At 37.4% G+C, this 20,807-nt stretch overlaps 2 protein-coding genes across 2 annotated transcripts; one reads left to right on the forward strand and one right to left on the reverse strand.

Moving 5' to 3' along the window:
• Nucleotides 1-14: 14 nt before the first annotated feature.
• On the reverse strand, nt 15-18,629 carry SKA3 (spindle and kinetochore associated complex subunit 3). The gene is made up of 9 exons (XM_041768155.1): nt 18,397-18,629; nt 15,065-15,126; nt 14,760-14,925; nt 11,150-11,561; nt 7,640-7,725; nt 3,812-3,897; nt 1,678-1,881; nt 307-437; nt 15-141 (listed from the first exon to the last, which is right to left on the reverse strand). The coding sequence occupies exons 1-8, from the start codon at nt 18,497-18,499 to the stop codon at nt 309-311; spliced, it is 1,248 nt and encodes a 415-aa protein (XP_041624089.1). The 5' UTR covers nt 18,500-18,629; the 3' UTR covers nt 15-141; nt 307-308.
• A 14-nt stretch (nt 18,630-18,643) lies between these two features.
• Nucleotides 18,644-19,880, forward strand: MRPL57 (mitochondrial ribosomal protein L57). Its single transcript, XM_041768156.1, has 2 exons — nt 18,644-18,740; nt 18,895-19,880. The coding sequence occupies exon 2, from the start codon at nt 18,900-18,902 to the stop codon at nt 19,206-19,208; it is 309 nt and encodes a 102-aa protein (XP_041624090.1). The 5' UTR covers nt 18,644-18,740; nt 18,895-18,899; the 3' UTR covers nt 19,209-19,880.
• The last annotated feature ends 927 nt before the right edge of the window (nt 19,881-20,807 follow it).

A 20,807-nucleotide genomic window follows, 5' to 3' on the forward strand; every position in this document is an offset into this window, starting at 1 on the left:
ATATATATATATCTCTGTATAGTGATGATGAAAAAACAAACAAACAAACAAAAAAAAACTTATAGAATAATTGGGTTTGGGTTCCCAACGATGTCTTCCAGCTTGCTCGTGTAGGAATCTGAACTCCAAGAATAACAAGCTCTACATCAAAAGAGAAACAGGCGGTTAACCTAGCTGGCAAATGTCAATTGAAATTTTCACTTCCAAAAAAAAATTTTTTTTAAATTTTTTTACTACCATCTGAATGTTAATTTTTAAGTGTTCTCCTCAAATAACATAGGTAATTTCTTTAGAATGGTAACATACCTTCACCAGTTTTCTTTGTTGCCAACACCTCGGATGTTTGGTCCCTCATATTTAGTGAGGAACCCTTTGCTGGATGGCACAGCTTTCACTGCTACAGGAGTTGTTAGGTTTGAGTTGTATTTTGATAAAATCTGAAATAAAACATATTCCTTTTAATCAAGTCATTGGAACAAAACAACAAATTTGGAAGGTCTTAAAAACCATTCAAGAAAAGCCATGCAAATTTAAAGATATGGGTTATTTGAAACAATTTTTCAGCAGCACAGAAAAGATGGGAGTTATTAGAAATTGAATTTGGATGTGGAGACTTGATTTCTAAAGCCTTCTAAAATGTACTCTAAGATTAACAGGAGTAAGCAGTAATGTGTCCCTGAGAGCAAATTAGGCCTTTACAATGTTGTTAGGTAAAATATATATAGGAAAGAGGCAAAATACATGCTCAAAAGAAAGACCAGCTATTAAAGATTATAAAAAGAAGAGTCTGAAATATCAGCTATGTTTTTGATACATAGGTGATACATTAAATACAAGGCATCCCCCCTCTGGCATAGAAATAAAGAGAAGGATCAACCACCGCAAAGTGGAAACACCTGATAACTCCTATTAAGACAGAAGATGCTTACTCCACTTCTTAAAGTGCCCAGCAAAACAAAGAGAAAAAGAGGGTAACAAATACTTTCTTGATTATCACAGGGTGAGTCCATTTTAATGGCATTTAGGTATTCTTCCAAGTAGTTTCATCCTTCCCACAGCGCTCCACAGGCTAGGTCAGTTGCTAGAATAGTTCTTAACAATTCCACTTGCTTAAGTCATACTGCCGAGCTCTCTAGCTTCTATTAAGGGCGGGACGACTAGTGGTTATTTAGTAGAGCTGGCAGTTGATCAGTAGCAGACTAGAGGTAAATGATGTACTAAGAAATCAGATATGCTAACATTTAAATCAATGCTTCTAAAACCCAGGTCCAAAATGTCTCAGGTTCAAGAAACACTGATGTAAGTCATTCGTGATACCCTATCTGGAGAACTGTAGGTTAAATGACATTTCTGATTTTGCTAGCCATATCTTCAATGGAAACCACAGTCAACAACATGGCAATCACACTTGAAAAATTATAACAAAATATTCTAAGAATACATTTTAGAACATGAAGTTAAAGATGCACCATGAGTGCATAAAAGTATGATGAAGTCATGAGCCTGTGCTGAGCTCAGAAGAACATAACAGCACAGAATTTAAATTTTCTCAGTACACAAACCAGCACATTCACCCGATGAGAAATAAGAGAGTTTATACATAGCTTTAGCTCCTTAATATAAATATCAAATTTTGAAAAGAATGTATCAGAGAAAGAAATAGCCAGGAAAAACAACCTGGAGAATATCTTCTGGAATAGTAGTTACTTCTGGAGGTGTAGGTGTTCTCAGCAGATTCTCATAAGAAGAAATTACAGGAGAAGAGGGATCCGCAAAACTCTCAAAACACTTGTCTGAATTTAAAACTAATGATGTACAGTCTTTCACTTCCAAATCATTTGATGAACTATTTGTTTTTGATAATGGATAATTTATGGATCCCTATTGAACAAAAAAAAAACCACATTAATTTATGATATAAAATACAATAAACAAAATTATTAGTTTTAGTTCTGTTGCACAAAAGCGACACAGAAGTAAGCACAAAAATGACCTGTTCTTCCTTGACTGATTATTAAAGAAAACTGAGAAAACAAAGAATGGCATATATAGCACAAAATACCATGCTTCATTACTAATAACGGCTGAACTACAGCTTGATATGAAAACTAAATGGCCCTGACTGAATCAGATTTATAACCTTTATTTTATAAGATTTTATTTATTTATTCGTGAGAGACACAGAGAGAGAGGCAGAGACATAGGCAGAAAGAGAAGCAGGCTCCATGTGGGGAGCCCAATGTGGGACTCGATTCCAGGACTGCAGAATCACAACCTGAGCCAAAGGTAGATGCCCAACCACTGAGCCACCCAGCCGTCCCTGAATCAGATTTAGATAGATTCACCCACCCAGTTTCAGGCAACACTAAGCTGGGCCAGGTGAGAGTAATAACACAGGTGAGCAAAAGTGTTAACCACATGCCCTTACTCAAAAGGGAGAAAGCCCATCTGAAATAAGCTTAGCATGCAATACCTGCTAAACTGACCAATCTAGTAAATCTCACCTCTCCAGGGTCAGAGTTAATAAAGAACAAGTCACATCAGTCCAGTGGACTGGTGCCTTCCACACTGGAATACAAGGGGTGGATTACTTGTAAGAGGCAAGTACTAGCAGGCAATAACCTGAGAGATACTTCAACTGATTTGAATTTTGTGGGTCTATAGCTACACTGTCCAATTTAATAGCAATAACCACAGAGGGTTAATTTTAAATTCATCAAAATTTTAAAAACAAATTAGCTCCTCATATACTACTCACATTTTTTAAAAAAAGATTTTATTTATTTATTCATGATAAAGAGAGGCAGAGACACAGGCAGAGGGAGAAGCAGGCTTTATGCCGGGAGCCTGATGCGGGACTAGATACCAGATCCCAGGACCATGCCCTGGACCAAAGGCAGGCCCTAAACCACTGAGCCACCCAGGGATCCCCTACTCACATTTTTTGTACAGCCCAGTCTGCTGCATTGGTTGTCTTAAGTGTTCATAGGGACTTTAAAAAAAGGATGAGAGTGTGCCTGGGTAGGTTAAGTGTCTGCCTTCAGTTCAGGTCATGATCCCGGGGTCCAGGGTTCAAGTCCCACATTAGGTTCTCTGCTCGATGGACAGCCTGTTTCTCCCTCTCTTTCCGCCTCCTACTCCCCCTGCTTGTGCTTTTTCCCTCTCTTTGTCAAATAAATAAAATCTTTTTTAAAAAAGGGGTTGAGGGTGATGAGGTACAATTACAATAAATTTGTTCATTGAGAAATATTTGGAAAAAGCATAAAAATTACCCATAAATCTATCACCGGGAGATAATCACATCTGGTGTTTTTCTATCCATTCTTTTATTTTTTTTCCCTGCAATAAAGTATATTGTGTGTATTTGTATATCCATAAGCATGCATGTCACTTTCTATCATCTGTTCTTTAAAACATATACTTCAGTGTATTTAGCTTCTTTGCTACCACTTGACATTCAGATTTTTCCAATTCTTTGTTCCTATAAATAATGTTGTTCCTTCCTCTATAGCTTCCTTGTTATAATTCTTTGTGCCAATGTGCCTTAGAATAAATTGAGATATGGTTAAAGGGTATGAAAAGTTTTAAAGCTTTTGCTGTATGCTGCTAAATTCCCCTCCAGAAATACATAATACTTTTTTTTTTGTAAAAATACTCTTAAAGCCTCCACTAATCTAAGTCTTTTTTTTAACTAAAGTACAGTTGACATACAATAGTCTAAGTTTTTAAAACAGACTGTTTGAATCTAGAAATAGTAGTGTATATGAGTCATCAGGAAAAGATTAGAACTTTCAATGTTATGGAAACGTACCAAAGTTGTACTGTTCTTTGTAGAAGGAATTTTCAAACCAGGAGTGCAGAATGTAGGTGCCAAGGGAGAATTTGTAGAGTCGGCATCTAAGAGATACAAACAATGGCATGGCATGGAAATATACATTTGAAAATAAAGTTGAAATAAACATTTCAACTTTTAGGTTATAATCTTAAGTCAATATAATTTGTGCACTTTATTTTTGATAACAAGAAACAGCTATAGAGTGTGCCTGACTAGACAGGAAGAAACAGAACTTCATATTTGCTTATCTGATTATCATCAGTACTAATAAAAGTTTAGCAAGGCTGCAGGGTATAACAATATATAAAAATGAATAGTTTAGCGAATGAGCAACAAACAAAAATATAATTTGAGAAAAAATATTTTGGGGAGTGCCTGGGTGGCTCAGTCAGCTAAGTGTCTGCTTTCAGCTCAGGTCATGATCCCAGAGTTCTAGGATCGAGCCTTACATCAGGCTTCCGCTCAATGTGGAGTCTGCTTCTCCCTCTGCCTCTGCTGCCACCCCACCCACCCACGCTTGTACACTTGCTCTCACTCTCTCAAATTTTTAAAATCTTAAAAGAAAAAAAAAAACACAATTCTTTTTTTACATCAACAACAAAGAAGACACCTACATATTAAAATCTGTATGATCTTTATGGAGAAAATAAAATTTCTGAAGAAGGAAAAGAAGGAGGAAGAGGGCAAGAAATCACCTGCCTTCTAAGACATCAGGATTTATTCTAAAGTCATAACTGACCATCAGAACTTTTAGAAAGAGATCCCAGAAACAGAATCAGACATTTGAGACCTCTAACACAGTGTCATGAAAGTAATCTTAAAAAAAAAAAAAAAAAATCAAAGAGGGGCGCCTGAGTGGTTCAGTTGGTTAAGTGTCTGACTCTTGGTTTCAGTTCAGATCATAATCTAAGGGTTGTGAGATCGAGCTCTGCATTAGGCTCTGTGCTTGGAGGGGAGTCTGCTTGAAGATTCTCTCCCTCGACTCCTCCCCCTCCTCACACACTCTAAAACAAATGAATAAACCTTTAAAAAAAAGTAAACGTTAAAAAAAATGATCAGACTGGCAAAATTTTATGAAGTCTACAAATCATCAAGTGCCGGAAAATGAGTAAGAATCAGAACAGCTGCTCTAAGGTAGCAAGTTAGCATTTTCTAGAAAACGGGAAGATGTGCATCCCCTCTGATCTAGAAACTCTACTCCTAGATGTAACACTTGTGTACAAGGAACAGTTTCATTAGAGCACTGCCTATAACAGTAAAAAACAATTACTCCTTAATAAGCAAATAAATAAATACAAAATGATTCATACAACACTTAACAATTAAAATGGATGAACTGGATTCACACGGATTGAATGAAAAAAGCGAGTGACAAAATATAATTTTGATGTTGCAACTTAAATGAAATTTTCAAACAATACAGTTCTTTAGAATAATCATCACTTTAGGGGAAGAAGGGAAGGAGGTTATAATTGAGTAGGGATTTAGCTTTTTGTATAAATGAAGAGAATGATGGGAAGCAAATACACTAAGATGCCAACATCTACTTAATCTGAAATGTCCATGTATATACCCAAGCCCCTGGGATTCTAAAACAAGCACAGAGAGAAGGCATGAGCACAGGCTTTAACCAAGGAGGCAGTGAAATGAAGCACAGTGTATCAAGCCGAGAGCCCGGAAGAGCGTGAGGTCTGTGAAGCAGCAACTGGAAAACAACTGCCCCCTGGTGCCGGCTCCAGGGGAACAGGATGAAGTCAGTGAGGCTAAGAGAAGTCAGCTAGGCTAATGGTAAAGTCTTCAGAAAAAAAAATTGAAAATCAGAATATCAACTCCACACAGCCCAGAGTTGTGGGTTCTGAGTTCACCCTACATGTACAGGAACCCCGAGTCAAGCAGTTCACCTAAAAACCTGGGTGCAACTGGCCAACAGTGAGGCCTTGGTTGAGGTGAGCATGGAACAGCTACACAGGACAACCCAGGGCTTACAGAACTTCCACAGAAAACAGCATCATCTGAAGAGAGGTTCACAGTTAAAAATTAAAAGCCCGTAAGGAAACGCACCTCCGAGAAAGAGAATCAGAGCAATAAACAAAAGTATCAACATCTTAAACAGTCTCCAGATAGAAATGTTTCAAATATTCAAAGAGATAAAGGAAAGCACAGAAATCATGAGCCAAGAGAACAATATTATGGAAGGGAAAAAAAAAAGGAGCAGTCACATTTGAAAGAAAGATGTAGGGATCCCTGGGTGGCGCAGCGGTTTGGCGCCTGCCTTTGGCCCAGGGCGCGATCCTGGAGACCCGGGATCGAATCCCACATCGGGCTCCCGGTGCATGGAGCCTGCTTCTCCCTCTGCCTGTGTCTCTGCCTCTCTCTCTCTCTCTGTGACTATCATAAATAAATAAAATTAAAAAAAAAAAAATGAAAGAAAGATGTATAAACAGAAAATGTAGTCATTGAAGTAAAAATTCAATAGATTAATAATTTAGACTCAGTGTAAGAGAAAAATAGCAAAGTGAAAGAAGGTTCTAACTCAAGCACAAAGTAGCATAGAGAAAAGGAAGGAGAAGTTAACAAACCCAGAAGACTGAAGAACAACATTCTAAAATATATCTTAAAGGAATTCCAGGAGAAAAAAAATTGAGGAATTACAGAAGAGGTAATTTTATTCAAGAGATAATCTCAGAGTATTTTCCAAAATTGATGACATGGGTCCTTAGTTTGAAAATCATACCGAATTTTAAACATAATAAATAAAAACAATAAACAGGGATGCCTGGGTGGCTCAGTGGGTTGAGTGTCTGCTTTCACTCAGGTCATGATCCCAGAGTCCTGGGAGTGAGTCCCGGGAGCTGAGGGGAGGGGGACACGGGGCACGGGGCGGCCATCCCTGCTCAGCCACACTCGTGTTCTCTCGCTCTCAAATCTTAAAAAAATAAAAATAAAAATAAATAAAAATAAAAATAAATAAATAAAATAAAATAAAAATAGTTTAAAATTAGAGAAATGCAGAATATCAAAGATAATGACAAAAATCTTACTGACTACAGGAAGAAAAGACCAAAGATCTACAAAGGAAAGCAAATCAGATCCACAGCACTCTGTTCATCAGCAATGGATACCAGATGACAATGACATAATTTCTTTATAAAATACTGAAGTCAGCTGTCAACCTATTGTCTATATCCAGCTAAATTATTGCTCAAAAATGAATGAAAGAGAAAGAAAAAAACATGTCTTCAAACACAAAAGCAGAGACGACTACTCACAGACTAGAAATACCATCTCTGAAAGAAGTGCTGAAGGATGTGCTTTAACAAGAACAAAACTATACCCAGAAGGAATGAGTGAGATCTAAAAAGCAATGGTAAATAAAGAAAATGGCAAACAAGTGACTAAATTTTCATAGGTATAGACTGTAATAATGGTAACTTTTGCAGGGGAAGAAGAGGGTCAAGCCACAATACAACAGAAACTCACTTTAAAAAAAAAAAAAGATTTTATTTATTCATGAGCAATGCAGAGAGAGAGGCAGAGACACAGGCAGAGAGAGAAGCTGGCTCCATGCAGGGAGCCTGATGTAGGACTCGATCCCGGGACTCCAGGATCACGCCCTGGGCTGAAGGCAGGCACTAAACCGCTGAGCCACCCAGGAATCCCCGGGATAGTACTTTATAAACTCAATGTTATGAACTGAGAAGATGCAGAGGGGCTATAAGAATGTCTAAGATGACAGAATAATTTTTGTAAAAAGATAATCTAGAAGGAGGATAGCTGAGAAGTTAATGTAATTGTTACACTTACCACTTTTTTTCAAATCCTGGATTATGATGCCAGGAGTGGCAAAGAAATTATTACTGGTCACTGGTTCTGGTCCTATCACCTCTTCACTGGTGTGATTCATAAAGAAATTTTAAGATTAAAAAATAAAAGTTAATATTGAATCTCTGTGAAAAAGTTCAATTTTACTACATATTGTATATTATCAAGTCTGGACAAATGTTCAGTTCTGTTTTATGAAACAGAAGTCCCATGGAACTATTCTTTTTTAAAAAATTAACATATACCCATGACTCAAAAAAGGTTATGAACCACTTTGTATTGACAGGTGTGGCTCAGAAGTGGGTTAAGACATTCTGACTTAAGGGTATACCATAAATTTAACTCATTAGTTCAAATACAGGAATTATAGCTCATGGCTTCAAAACCATCAAGTGGAATTTTGCAACCAGTTTACAGATATAAGTTAAGAACTTGTCATTTTGGGGGGCAAATGGGTAGCTCAATCAGTTAAACATCTGCCTTAGGCTTGGTTCATGATCCCAGGGTCCTGGGATTGGGCCCCACATGGGGCTCCCTGCTCAGTGAGGAGCCTGCTTCTCCCTCCTCTCTGCCTGCTGCTCCTACTTGTGCTCGCTCTCTGTGAAATAAAATCTTAAAAAAAAAAAAAAAAAAAAAAAAAAGAGAGAACTTGCCATTTTTTAGACTAAAAAGACTGATCCTATCATCTAGTTACTAAAAATATTCTAGCCAATTACCCAGATATCTGAAATAGTTATAAAGACGAGTGTCATCAAATACTATAAGTTGGTTCAATTAACCGATTGTCCTAGCATAATTTACTGAACATTCTTAGTTCAAAAACACCTTCTTATATATAAATTATATAAATTAGAGTTGGTTTCTGGGCTCCAGTTTAAAATTAAAGATTTTATTTATTCATGAGAGACACAGAGAGAGAGAGAGAGAGAGAGAGAGACAGAAGCAGAGATACAGGCAGAGGAAGAAGCAAGCTCCAGGCAGGGAGCCCAATGCGGTACTCGATTCCAGGACCCCAGGATCACGCCCTATGCCGAAGGCAGGCACCCAACCAGGGAGCCACCCAGGGAGCCACCCAGGTGTCCCTGGGCTCCAGTTTAAGTCTATTCTATTAGTTTTTTTTATTATAGCTTTATATATTTTCAATATAAGAAGGTCAAATTCCCATATTACTATTTTTCATTACTTTTTCAAGCTACTATTTTTATTCTTCCAAATAAATTTTAGAATCATTTTATCAAATATCCCTTTCTCCACCTTAAAAAAAAATCCTAGCAAGGTTTTATTGTAAATGTATGACATCTATAAATTAATTTGCTGTGATTAAACATCTTATTAGCAATATCCAATAAATTCAGATGAAGAAAAACATAATATTCCCTAACTTCCCCTTCATGAAATTCAGAAATGTTCTATGGTTTTTATCATATAAGACCTTTATCTATGACTGATGTTGGTATTTTACTTTTTTGTTTCAAACATGAATGGATTTTTTCTACTTTGTGTAGAAATTATTAATAAAATATAGGAAAGCATATTATTTTATATGGTTATCTTACAATTATATAAAACATATCTTCTATCAGCCTCTTTCTTGAAGATCTAGATGTGAGTTTCTTGAGTTGCCCACATACAAAACATGGCCTAGACATACTTACTGGCCAGAGTATCAATAATTACATGAAGTGATAACAGATAGCTCATTATTAAGTGATAATATCCAGTTTATCATGTTAATGAAGTATTCAATTTAGAGTTTGATCAAGCTTTTTAAATGAGGGATGAGTGTCAAATTTTATCAAATTCCTTATTGGTATCTATTGAGATTACCCTGTTATTATATCATTAAAATAATGTATTTTATGAGTTGCTAAGTATTAAACTATCTTAGCATTCTGAGGATAAGCTTAACTTGAAAGTTGCCCACTGTATTTTTAATATTCTGTTAATTCAATCTGTTTTTTTAATTGGGATTGTACATACATGTTCATAAATTAGATTGGCTATAGCTTCCTTTTGCGTGCTTTGTCAGTATTTGTATCAAGGGTATGTCAATCTCATAAACTAAACTGCAGCATTTTTCTTATTCCACTTTCAGAAGAACTTTTTTTAAGTCTATACTCCAATAAAACTTTATTTACCAAAAATAGGCAGCAGGCTGGATTTGGCCTATAGCAGTAGTTTTTAGACCTCTGATAATGACAGTTCTTTTTAAAGGGAATTATTTTCATAGCATCTCATTCTTAAGGCAATTTATAACTTCGTTATCCATTATACCACACTGACTTTGTGTGGTAAGCAGAATGGGAATGGTTATATACATATTTTACTAGTGAGGAAATGTTAAAACAGGTTTCATGAATCTGAAGGTGCTGGGACCCACAATAGAATGTATATCTCTTCCTCATAAAAATAACTTTATATATGAAATATATATGTTCTATGAAATTATGAAAGGATTCATCCAGAAAACCATCTGTGCTCAGAGCTTTTTGGACTTAGTTCTCTGATAGCTTTTTCCATTTTCTTCTCTGACTTTGGTCTATACAGGTTTCCGACTTCAAGTTCATTTTGATAGCTGTGTATTATTTTCAAAAAATTTTCACTTATCTGAACTTTGCAAATTTTCCCATACATACTCTGTAGTATTTCTAATAACTTAAAAAAGAAAAAATATAGCCCTTAGTTCCTAATTTTGTTATTTGCATTTATGTTTAAGTAAGAACCAGTTCTTAGATTTATCAACTCTAAGCTTCTAAAAATATTTTCTAATACATTTTATTTTATCTTTGGTGTTTATTCCCTTCTCTTTGCCCTACAACTGTGGGGTTTTTACTTGACTAAGTTGAATGTTTATTTTCCTTCTTTAATAATTACAGTTCTGAAAGATATGGATTTATTTTTAGCTATTGCTTGGCTGCTTTAATACAGGGTATTTTCCCTTTCGTTGTAGCTCTTTAAGTACTACTTCCACGCTATTCACTCCCAATTTCTTTAGTTCAGGACAAAACTGATCACAGAGCTTCCGATTCATATTAAAATACCCACGCTCAAGCACCTCTACTGGGTCCTCTAAATCAACCTGGAAACACATCCACCTTTAACCCAAGCTGCAGGTATTCCTGTCTTCATGTTTTGCCTGAGATCAGCAAAAAAATAGAAGTCTTTGATTTAATCCTGGACTCCCAACTGTTCTGTTCCCACATCTCCATGCAAAATCATTCAGAGGTTCTTACTGATTCTACCTCTTCTCTACCCCGCCAAATGCCATCTGTTTTCAGGTCTGTATTACTCCTATAGCATCTAACTGGAAATTCAAGAGCTCACACTTTGCTCACGGAATTGGTGATTCAAGAAGTTTGAAATGTGAAGTATCTGAAAACCATTCCAAGCAAAGTTACTGTCTGAAATATCATTATCTCTTCTAGGAAAAGTCAATACATACAAAAGATTTAGAAAGTTAGATAAAATGTGCCTTTTATGAAAGTGGCTTACCTTTTATTCTTCTTCATATTTTTAAGTCCCATTGTGTAATCTTCATTTAAACACACAGTATAGTCAGAAATACCAAAGTGTTCTAATTTAGGAGTTACACACTCAAAATCATCCATCTTTAGAGCACATTTTGGCGTTTTTAGTTCTTTAACTAGTGACTGTTTGGAAGATGGAGTTAAATTTTTTGGCTCTTCCTCATGGTTGTTTACTGCCTGTGGAGGGTTTGGTGGAACTTGGGATATCATGTACCGCTCAAGTCCAAAATCAGAAAGTTGCGGACTCCGTGGAGACTTCTCAGAACCAGAAGTGCTTGGAATAGCAGGATCAGACAGATTGTCCTTCACGTCAGTCATCTGAAAATTTTCATGCTTCGTAGACTCTGATTCAGAGTCCATGATTTCTTGTTCATCCACTGTGAGGAAAAACCAAGGAGGTCATCATATTTTGGTCAAACATCAAACCACAAAATCCCATGTACTACATATATACAAACAATAAAAGACAGATCTGTTTGAAATGTCCCAAGACAGCAAAAGTCCTGATTCCCTCCTTAGTCTCTAAAGTTTTGTTTCAATTGTCTCTTTAGGAAATTTCTGACATGTATCTCTCATCTAGCCATATTCCATTTTGATGACATATTTAAGAAGTAAACTAAAATGTTAAAAGATGAAAAATCAATGCAAATAAAAGTCCAATATGCTTACTTCTCCAGTTATACTGTGATTTACCTATCTTCCCTAATTGTGGAACCATTTTATCATTTTATGACATTACAGAGTGGAATTAACTGTGTTCTAGATTTAACACAAAGTATAATATTATTTTAGATTTTTCATTTAAAAGAAGTTAAATGAAAAGACTATAAGTTAAAATGAAAAGACTGGTACACCAAGATAAGTTTTTATCCTAAGTCTGGAACACCAGTATCAAGAGCCTGGTTGAGGAAAATAAAAGGAGAGTAACAGAAAGACATAAAGTTTCTCAACCTGGAATAGGTTATATCTGGCTCCAGATCCCAGATGCTTAACCACACTGAACATTTCAGACTAAATAATTTAACAACTGTGCTTTTCCCCATAATCTTTTTCCATTTCCTGCATACATAAGTGGTTAATGAATTTGGTGTGGGACCCAAATTGCAGTTAAAAGGTCTGAGATAAAAAAAAAAAAAAAAAAAAAAAAAAAAAAAAAAGGTCTGAGATAGCACCTATGATGCCAAAAAGAATCCAAGAAGGAGAAATACTAGCTTTTCATGTGAGACAAGAGAAAGTCATAGAGGATAACCAGAAAGAAGTGGATCTGGCCAGAATCTGGGCAGAGATTATCTTAATAAACGACAGGGTTTCAGTGAGATTAAAGGTATGGAGAATGGAATGGGTGTAAGAAAATGCTGAAGGACAAATGTAAAATGTGTAGCATGAAGTGGAAAAGAAAAATGAACCAGTATTAGAAAGGGCACCAGAAAGGAGGAGAAAATGGAGGGTGAGATGAAGAGAAAAGACAATGTGTTTAGAATCCCCCATGGAACAGGCATTTGAATGTTTCATTCCATTTAATTTTCATATTAACTGTTTCAAGCATGAAATATCTCAGGATTTTTTCCCCTCATTTTTATAAATAAAGATACCAAACAACATTTGGGAAAATACTCAGCTGATAAAATTTACAGAGCCAAGACTTGGGATCCCTGGGTGGCTCAGTGATTTAGCGCGCCTGCCTTCGGCCCAGGGCATGATCTTGGAGTCCCGGGATCGAGTCCCACATCAGGCTCCCTGCATGGAGCCTGCTTCTCCATCTGCCTGTGTCTCTGCTCCCACCCCCTTCTCTCCGTGTCTCTCATGAATAAACAAATAAAATCTTTGAAAAAATAAAATAAAGAGCCAAGACTTGGACCCACATCCTTTGATTCCTAATGCTGCCATTTGTTTAAGGAGAGAGGAAGTTAATACAAAGATCTGTTTTAGATGACCTTGAATAGATACCATTTTGTTGCCAAATTGGAAACATCAATTGTAATAATTGCACATATTGAAAGAAATGGGAAAAAAAATTTCTCCAAAGTTTGTTTGTTGCATTCTTTTTAAGAAGAAAGTATTTGTACTTTTCTTGTTATGAACTAGAATGTAATTTTGTAAGTCTGGTAATGACTGTTTTTGTTTCTGTTCACTCACATCTTTTAAAGGAAGGTCTATAGTTAAAATGGAGTCTATCAGACATTGGTATAGATCCCTGCCAAAATCTTCTGGATCCAAAGGAATAGGAAAGGGATAAATTTAGGCTGTATATTTCCTGGGCCAGCTAAGAGATCCAACAGATTGGAGGAAGTGAAGAGGAGCATATTTTTTCTTTAAAGGTAGTGTTTTCTTTGTTTTGACTGAAAACAGGAAATGAACTAGAATTGGGTACTATTTTTGGATGCATGATAAACCAGGACATGTTAAATATGGAGTAAGAACCATTAAAAAAAAAGTTACAGACTTTGGCTTCATGGCTTTTGGCCCTTGGAAGAGCTGCTAATTCACTGAGTTCTGTTTTGGCACTGTGTTATTCTGAGAAATGTTATAAGGGCTACCAAAACCCTATTCTAAACTTGTATTTTATCACAAGGCTATTGTTGATGAGATTAACAAAATCATCACCATTATCTCTGCCTCATAGTAAGGTATAATCAATCCCATTTTGAAAGTGAGGAAAAAGCAATTCAGAGAAATTATCCAAGGTCACACACATGTAGTAACTGGGGGAGCCAGTACTTGAATCCACAGCTTGTCACACTAAAGTAAACTGAATTCTTTCCACTGTACCATGCAGTCTTGTTTATTATACCCTCTACACATATCCTCAATATATATTTGTTAATTTAATTAATGGTTTACTTATATACAAAGATCGTTCTCTTAACAGAAACAAAGACAATGAAGCATATTGAAATCTTAGGTATGGGCCCAACAGTAGTTAACACTGGGTGATTAACATGCCAGGTACTGTTCCAAACAAATTTTTATCTCATTCAATCCTTCTACAGCCTCAGAAGTCGATATTAAACATCTCCACTTTACAGATGGGACACTGAGGTATAAGGTTAATAAATAGTAAGTGGTCAAAGATAATACAGCACTAGCTGTATTAACGGTGGAATTAGAGATTTGCATTTAGATAGTTTGGCTCTAAATTCTAAATCACCATGCTATACTAACCTTCATTAAAACTACAGAACTTAAAAAGGCCTTTATCAGTTTATAATGACCAAAATTTCTCATTCTACAGAAGAGAAAATTGAGAACAAGAAAAAGGAAATACCAAAGTTTAAGATTAGTCTCTCACCTATATATTGGCAGAGGTGACTAGAAACTAGTTACCTAATATCATGTAGATTTACCTTATACTCTCTGTCATCTAGCATTTTGGAAAGAAAACCAAGGACTATCTTTGTTTTACACCACCAAACAGCATCCAGGCACAGTGTTTGATGAATAAATGATTATACATGACAGTCACATAATGGCAGAGCCAGAACCAGAAACCATGGCCAACCCTAGAGTAGTCATATTTAATCATGCTGCCTTCCTTAATACTAAAACAAATACCATAAAATGCAAGTTATTCACACCTGAATTTTTCTTGTCACGTGGATTATATCCATACTTCTGGAAAAACTCTCTTATTTTCATGATATCCACTGAATTTTTTTTCATCAGTACTTTTGTTGCCTTTATGAAACCAATGCTTTCTTGACTTTCCAAACTTGTTTGATCAAGAAGAATACTGACATCATCCTTTTATAAGGAAAAGAAGTACATTATAATTTATCTTTTGACTAAGTCTATTTAGATTTTAAAAATTATAAAAAAATAAAATAAAATAAAATAAAAATTATGACACAAAGATGATAAATTAATATTGTAGAAGCAATACCTTTAGAGTCTGGACTTCTGAATGAAGGTCATGTAAAATTCTCATTGGAAAATCTTCACAGTCTTCAATATGAATAGAGAAAGGAAAAAGTGCAATAAGGAAAAGGAAAAAGAAAATATAATTTAGTATTGTTTCTTAGAATTATAAAGTCCCTGTATATATTTATTCATAATTTATTTCTTGTCAATTACAGGAAAAAAGTGTTAAGGCCTTTCTTTTAAAATTTATGAAATTACAACATATATACAGAAAAGTACAAAAGTCATAAGTATATAGCTCGATGTACTTTGAAAGAAACATACCTATATAATCAGTACTCAAATCAAGAAGGAAAGAAGGGAAGAAGGGAAGGAATAAGAGGAAATGTAATCCTACCTAGCAATTTTTTTAAGGTGAGCACTTTCTGGTTCCTAGTTTTAAAATATTTGCCAATGACAACACTTTCATTTTCTTCTAGGTGCTTTTATTGTTTGCCTTTTGCATTTAAAGCTACAATCCACCTGGAATTGATGTTTTTATATGGCAAGAGGTAAGGATCAAGATCCATTCTTATTTTCTATATGAGTGTCCAACTGACCTGGCACCATTTATTGAAAAGACATCCTTCAACACAGTGTATTGTCGTCTTTCTTCTTAATCAGTTGTAATATGTATAATATTTATCATGTAAAAAGTTTTAAAAATGATTGTATTTCTCTTTCTAAAATATGCCTCCTTTGAGGATCTCCATTCACCAGTTAAAAGTTGACCACTTTTCATTTGGGAAATGCAAGTTAACACAACAGTGATTCTTCACACCCATTAGAATGATTATAATCAAAGTCAGAAAATAATAAATGATAAGGATGTGGACAAACCACAACCTTCATTCATTGCTGGTAGAAAATGTACAATGGTCCACCCACTATGGAAAACAACTTGGCAGCTCTTCAAAAAGTTAAATATAGGGTTATCATATGACCCAACAATTCTACTTCTAAGTGCATATCAAAGAACTGAAAACATTCAGTTGACTCAAAAATTCACCCACAAATTTTACATATAGTCACATGGCTAAAAAGTAGAAACAACCCAAATGTCCATCAGCTTATGAAGAAACACAATGTGGCATGACCATATAATGGAATATTATTCAGCAATAAAATGGAATGAGGTACTGATACATACATATGACATGAATGAACCTTGCAACATTATGCTATAAGTCAATCCCGAAAGCCTACAAATTGTATGGTTCCTTTTTTTAAGATTTTATTTATTTATTTCAGAAAGAGAGAACAAACAGGGAGGAGGGGCAGAAGGAGAGAGAACCAGACTCCTTGCTGAGGAGGGAACCCAACACGGAGCTTGATCCTAAGACAGAGAAAATAGTGACCTGAACTGAAGGCAGGCGTTTAACAGACTGAGCCACCCAGGCACCCCTATATGGTTCCTTTTGTATGAAATATACAGACTATGCAAATTTATACAGACAGAAAACAAATTAGTGGTTGCATAAGGCTAGTGTGGTAGGTGGAGATGGGATTATGGGGAGTGGATATAAACAGTCACGAGGGTCTCTTCTGAGGGTGATGAAAGTCTAAACTTACTATAATGGTTGCATGACTGTGAATATATCAAAAATCATTGAATTATATCTTTTTTTTTAAGCGATGATATATTTATTTTAGAGAGAAAGAGCACAGGGGAAGAAGGGGCAAAGGGAGAGGGAGAAAGAAAATCACCAGCAGACTTCCTATTGAGCTTGGTGCTCAATGTGGGGCTCCATCCCATGACCCCAAGATCATGACCTGAGCTGAAACCAACTCAACCCACTGAGCCACCCAGGTGCCCCTAATTGTATTCTTTAAATGCTGAATTTTACAGTACGTGAATTTTAGCTCAGTAAAGAAGTTTAAAAAGTCCATTTAATGATTCATCACTGTGATCATAAAAGGGTGAAATTGTTTGGTGGTCATTTTCTCTATCACAATCCCATATTTTCTGTGACACATATTAGCCACAAATAGAAAAATTATTCCAACTTTTTCTTATAAAACCAGAAGAAAATGCAAAATTTGTGTACACAATTAATATGGTAAGAAGGTAAATTAGTGCAAGCTTTGTGGAAAGCAATTCAACTATATACCAAGAATCCAAAGAGGGACCTCGCTGGCTCAGTCCCTTGAGTATGTGACTCTTGAGCTCACAGTCATGAGTTCAAGCCCCACATTAGAAATGGAACTCACCAAAAAAAAAAAAAAAAAAAAAGAGAGAGAGAGAGAGAGAGAAAACAAAAAATAATAAAATATTAATAGTGGTATCCTTGAATCATTGAGTTATAGCAAATATTTATCTCCCTCTTTCTACTTTTCCACATCTCATTGTTGTTTTACATATTGTTTCACATATTACAGTAAAAAGAATAAACATTTTTAAATGGCTGGAACACTATTCATAATTTTACTAAAGTAAAAGGAGTCTCTGCCTACAGGGCACAGTATTTTAAGGCAGATTACAATTATGACATTTATAAAATAATCTCAAAATCTGAACTACTCTTGAAACAATTTCTTAAGAAATTCCTAACACAAAGATTAATGGTTGAGAATCCTGTTACACTTATTTTTTTAAAGAGCAGTATTCAGGGGTGCTTGGCTGGCTCAGTTGCAAAAGCATGCCGCTCTCGATCTCGGGGTCGTGAGTTCGAGCCCCACCTTGGGTGTAAAGATCACTTAAAAAAAAAAAAAAGAAAGAAAGAAAGAACGCAGCAGTATTGAGTACTAGTGTTTGTGTCGGCAATACGGTTTGCTGGGGCATACAGGCATCACCTGCAACTGTGGATCATTTGGGTGAGACAGTCACGATGGATGTAAAGAGCCCTGTTAAATAACTGCGTTTTGTTTCATTTTAATTATACTATATTTTTATCGATAAATACCCATGATACTGTGACTGACATGAAAGCAATACGCGTAGGCATAAATCATTGTATGCATTACGAGCTCAATCCGCCAATTTACACTGTTAGCCTATGCTGTTCCTCCTCGCGGCACAGTAACAGCGTGTTTCATTATTTGAGGAAAGCAAACCAGCTGGGACACAGAACTCAAAACAGCCACAACGTACTTGAGGGGGCGTAAGAATAAATGATGACAAAGCGGCAACGGTCACCTCGGGACTCTGCTAACGACAGACACCCGGCATTTTAACAGGCGTACCACCCATTCCGTAGTCTTTCGAGGCAGTCCCCGCACTGTGCACACCTTCACCGCAAGGCCGAGCCGCCCCGCCGCTCTCCCGGCTGCGGACCCCCGACCCTGCCCGCCCGCCCGCCCGCCCGCCCCACTCACCGCTCTCCTCCCCGTCCAGCGCTCGCTGCAGCCGAGCCGTCTCCCTGTCTAGTGTGATGGCCAGAGACCGCAGTTTCGCGTGGAAGCTTCGGATCACGTCCATGGCTGAGGACGGCTCGTCAGCACACCTGAAGCGAATACAACCCGCCGCTCGGCTCGCGCCCGCCTCCGTTTGAATCCCCGCGCAGAGAGCGTCCCTGGCTGGGCGGAGTCCTACACTCCTCTCTCGCGAGAGCTGAAGTCTCGCGCTTATGGGCACGGAGCTTCCGGGGGGGGCGGGCGCACTTCCGGGGTCGTGCCCGCTGGCTTGTGGAGGCTGTGCCGTGTGTTGGGGAATGCGGTCGGTGAGTTGATTGGCACATTTCGTTGTTTCGGGAGTTCCCCCTTATTTCCCCGTAGATCCTATTTGGGCTCCCCGCTTCTTTTGGGGTGCGGTGTGCGTTCTCGCGGGTGGCCGAGCGCGTGGCCATTCCGTGTGCGGCTCTGCCCTTTCCGCAGGTGCCATGTTCCTGACGGCTCTGCTCCTCCGCAATCGCATCCCCGGCAGGCAGTGGATCGGGAAGCACCGGCGGCCGCGGGCCGTGTCCTTCCAAGCGAAGCAGAACATGATCCGCCGGCTGGAGATCGAGGCAGAGAACCAGTACTGGCTGAGCACGCCCTACCTGTCGGCGGAGCAGGAGTACGGCCACGCGGCGGAGCGCAGGGCGGCGGCCTTCGAGGCCATCAAGGCGGCCAAAATGGCCAAGTTCCCCCCGCACAGGTTCGTGGCGGACCAGCTCGACCATCTCAACGTCACCAAGAAGTGGGTCTGATCCGGAGCCACGGATTCACAGGGCGGCCACCCACCTCCTGACCCGATTCTGGAACCTCTGAAGAGCGCTCACTTGAGAGCTTTTGGAGCAGGCTTAGTGAACAGCAGACATGAGTGTGTGGTCTGCGTGTGGGGTGTATGGGGCTCCAAACTCTGTATAACCCAGCCTCTGGCGTAGTGTTTCCTTTCCATTACCCTAATAGGAAGATACAGGTATTTCTTAGGCCACAGAAGATACAAAGTGTATTTTGGATGAAAGTTTAAAAAAAAAAAAAACTACAAACTGTGCTTAAGTGTGAGGTACTTGGTGGAGGCTTACCTTTTGTCAAAAAACAATTGCCTAGACAAAAGTGGGAAAAACTGAGCTTTTTCAGTAAACATACTCCTAAAAATAGGATTTTCTTTTGGGATTGCTACTAAAAGTAGACATTTACGTGAAGTAAAAGATATTCATCAGAACTGCTACATGAAGTTGTATTTTTGAAAACCTCTTTTCGGGTACCTGGGTGGCCCAGTCGGTTAAGCCCTGCTGACTTGGTTTCCCCTGAGATCCAGCCTGGCCTAGGGCTCCCTACTGGGGTCAGAGAGGGTCTGCTTAAGATTCTCTCTCCCTCTGCCCCTCCTGCCACGTCAAACAAATCTTTAAAAATAAAAAAAAAAGGTTTTAAAAATACCTTTCTGGAATGTAATTAATGAACCTTATAGTCTACCCCGAAGATGTTTGTTTTTTCACATTACCTTTTTCAGTCAGGCACTTTACAGCTATTACCAAAAATAGTAATCCTGTCACCTGGGGCTATTTTACATGTGAGGAAATACTTAAGAAACTTGTCAAAAATCATACCCAATAATGAGTATGTCTTGGATTTCAATTTCTGTATAATCTAGAAGTCGTAACTACTATGTATACATTAAGCAGAACATTTTCAAAACACATAGAAGAAAAATAATTCAATCCCATTACCCAGAGATAAAATAATTGTCTTTTATACATTTTTTCTTTTAGTCTTTTTATGTGTATATGCTTTTTGAACATATATTGAGTCTATATGGATAAGTAGAATTTAGAGCTAAATACTAACACTTAAAAGATCTTGCTGCATATTGCCAGTGGCTTTCCAGAAAGATTGTAAAACAGCAAGATCAATGGATGAGAGTGCCAGTCTTATTTGCCAACACTGACTCTTCTCTTCATTAATGAATGATCCATGATTCACATTTAAATATCTCCCATTAGAATGTGTAGACTGTGGTGCACACATTAATTTTTTTTGATTCATTGCACCTAAAAAGTACCTTGCCACATGATAGTTAAATGCCAAGCTGAACTCTGTTATTAACATGTCATGTTCTTGGTGTAAAAATACTTGTTGAGTGCTTCTTATAGCTTACAGAAATGCCTCTGGTTCATGTGAGCAATTTACTGTCCCTGACTTATTTTCATATCTGGAAATGTTGACAGCTGACACTGAAAGGAGACAGACCTGCTTAAAACCGTAACTATGTTGCTTTGATCTCCATGTAACTCAAAAACTTCCTTTGACCTTGGAGTTTGAAAAAGTAGTGGTTAACTTGAACCTTGGAAAGAAGGGGAAAGCTG

The sequence above is a fragment of the Vulpes lagopus genome, chromosome 8 (assembly GCF_018345385.1).
Source record: "Vulpes lagopus strain Blue_001 chromosome 8, ASM1834538v1, whole genome shotgun sequence".
Classification (NCBI taxonomy): domain Eukaryota; kingdom Metazoa; phylum Chordata; class Mammalia; order Carnivora; family Canidae; genus Vulpes; species Vulpes lagopus.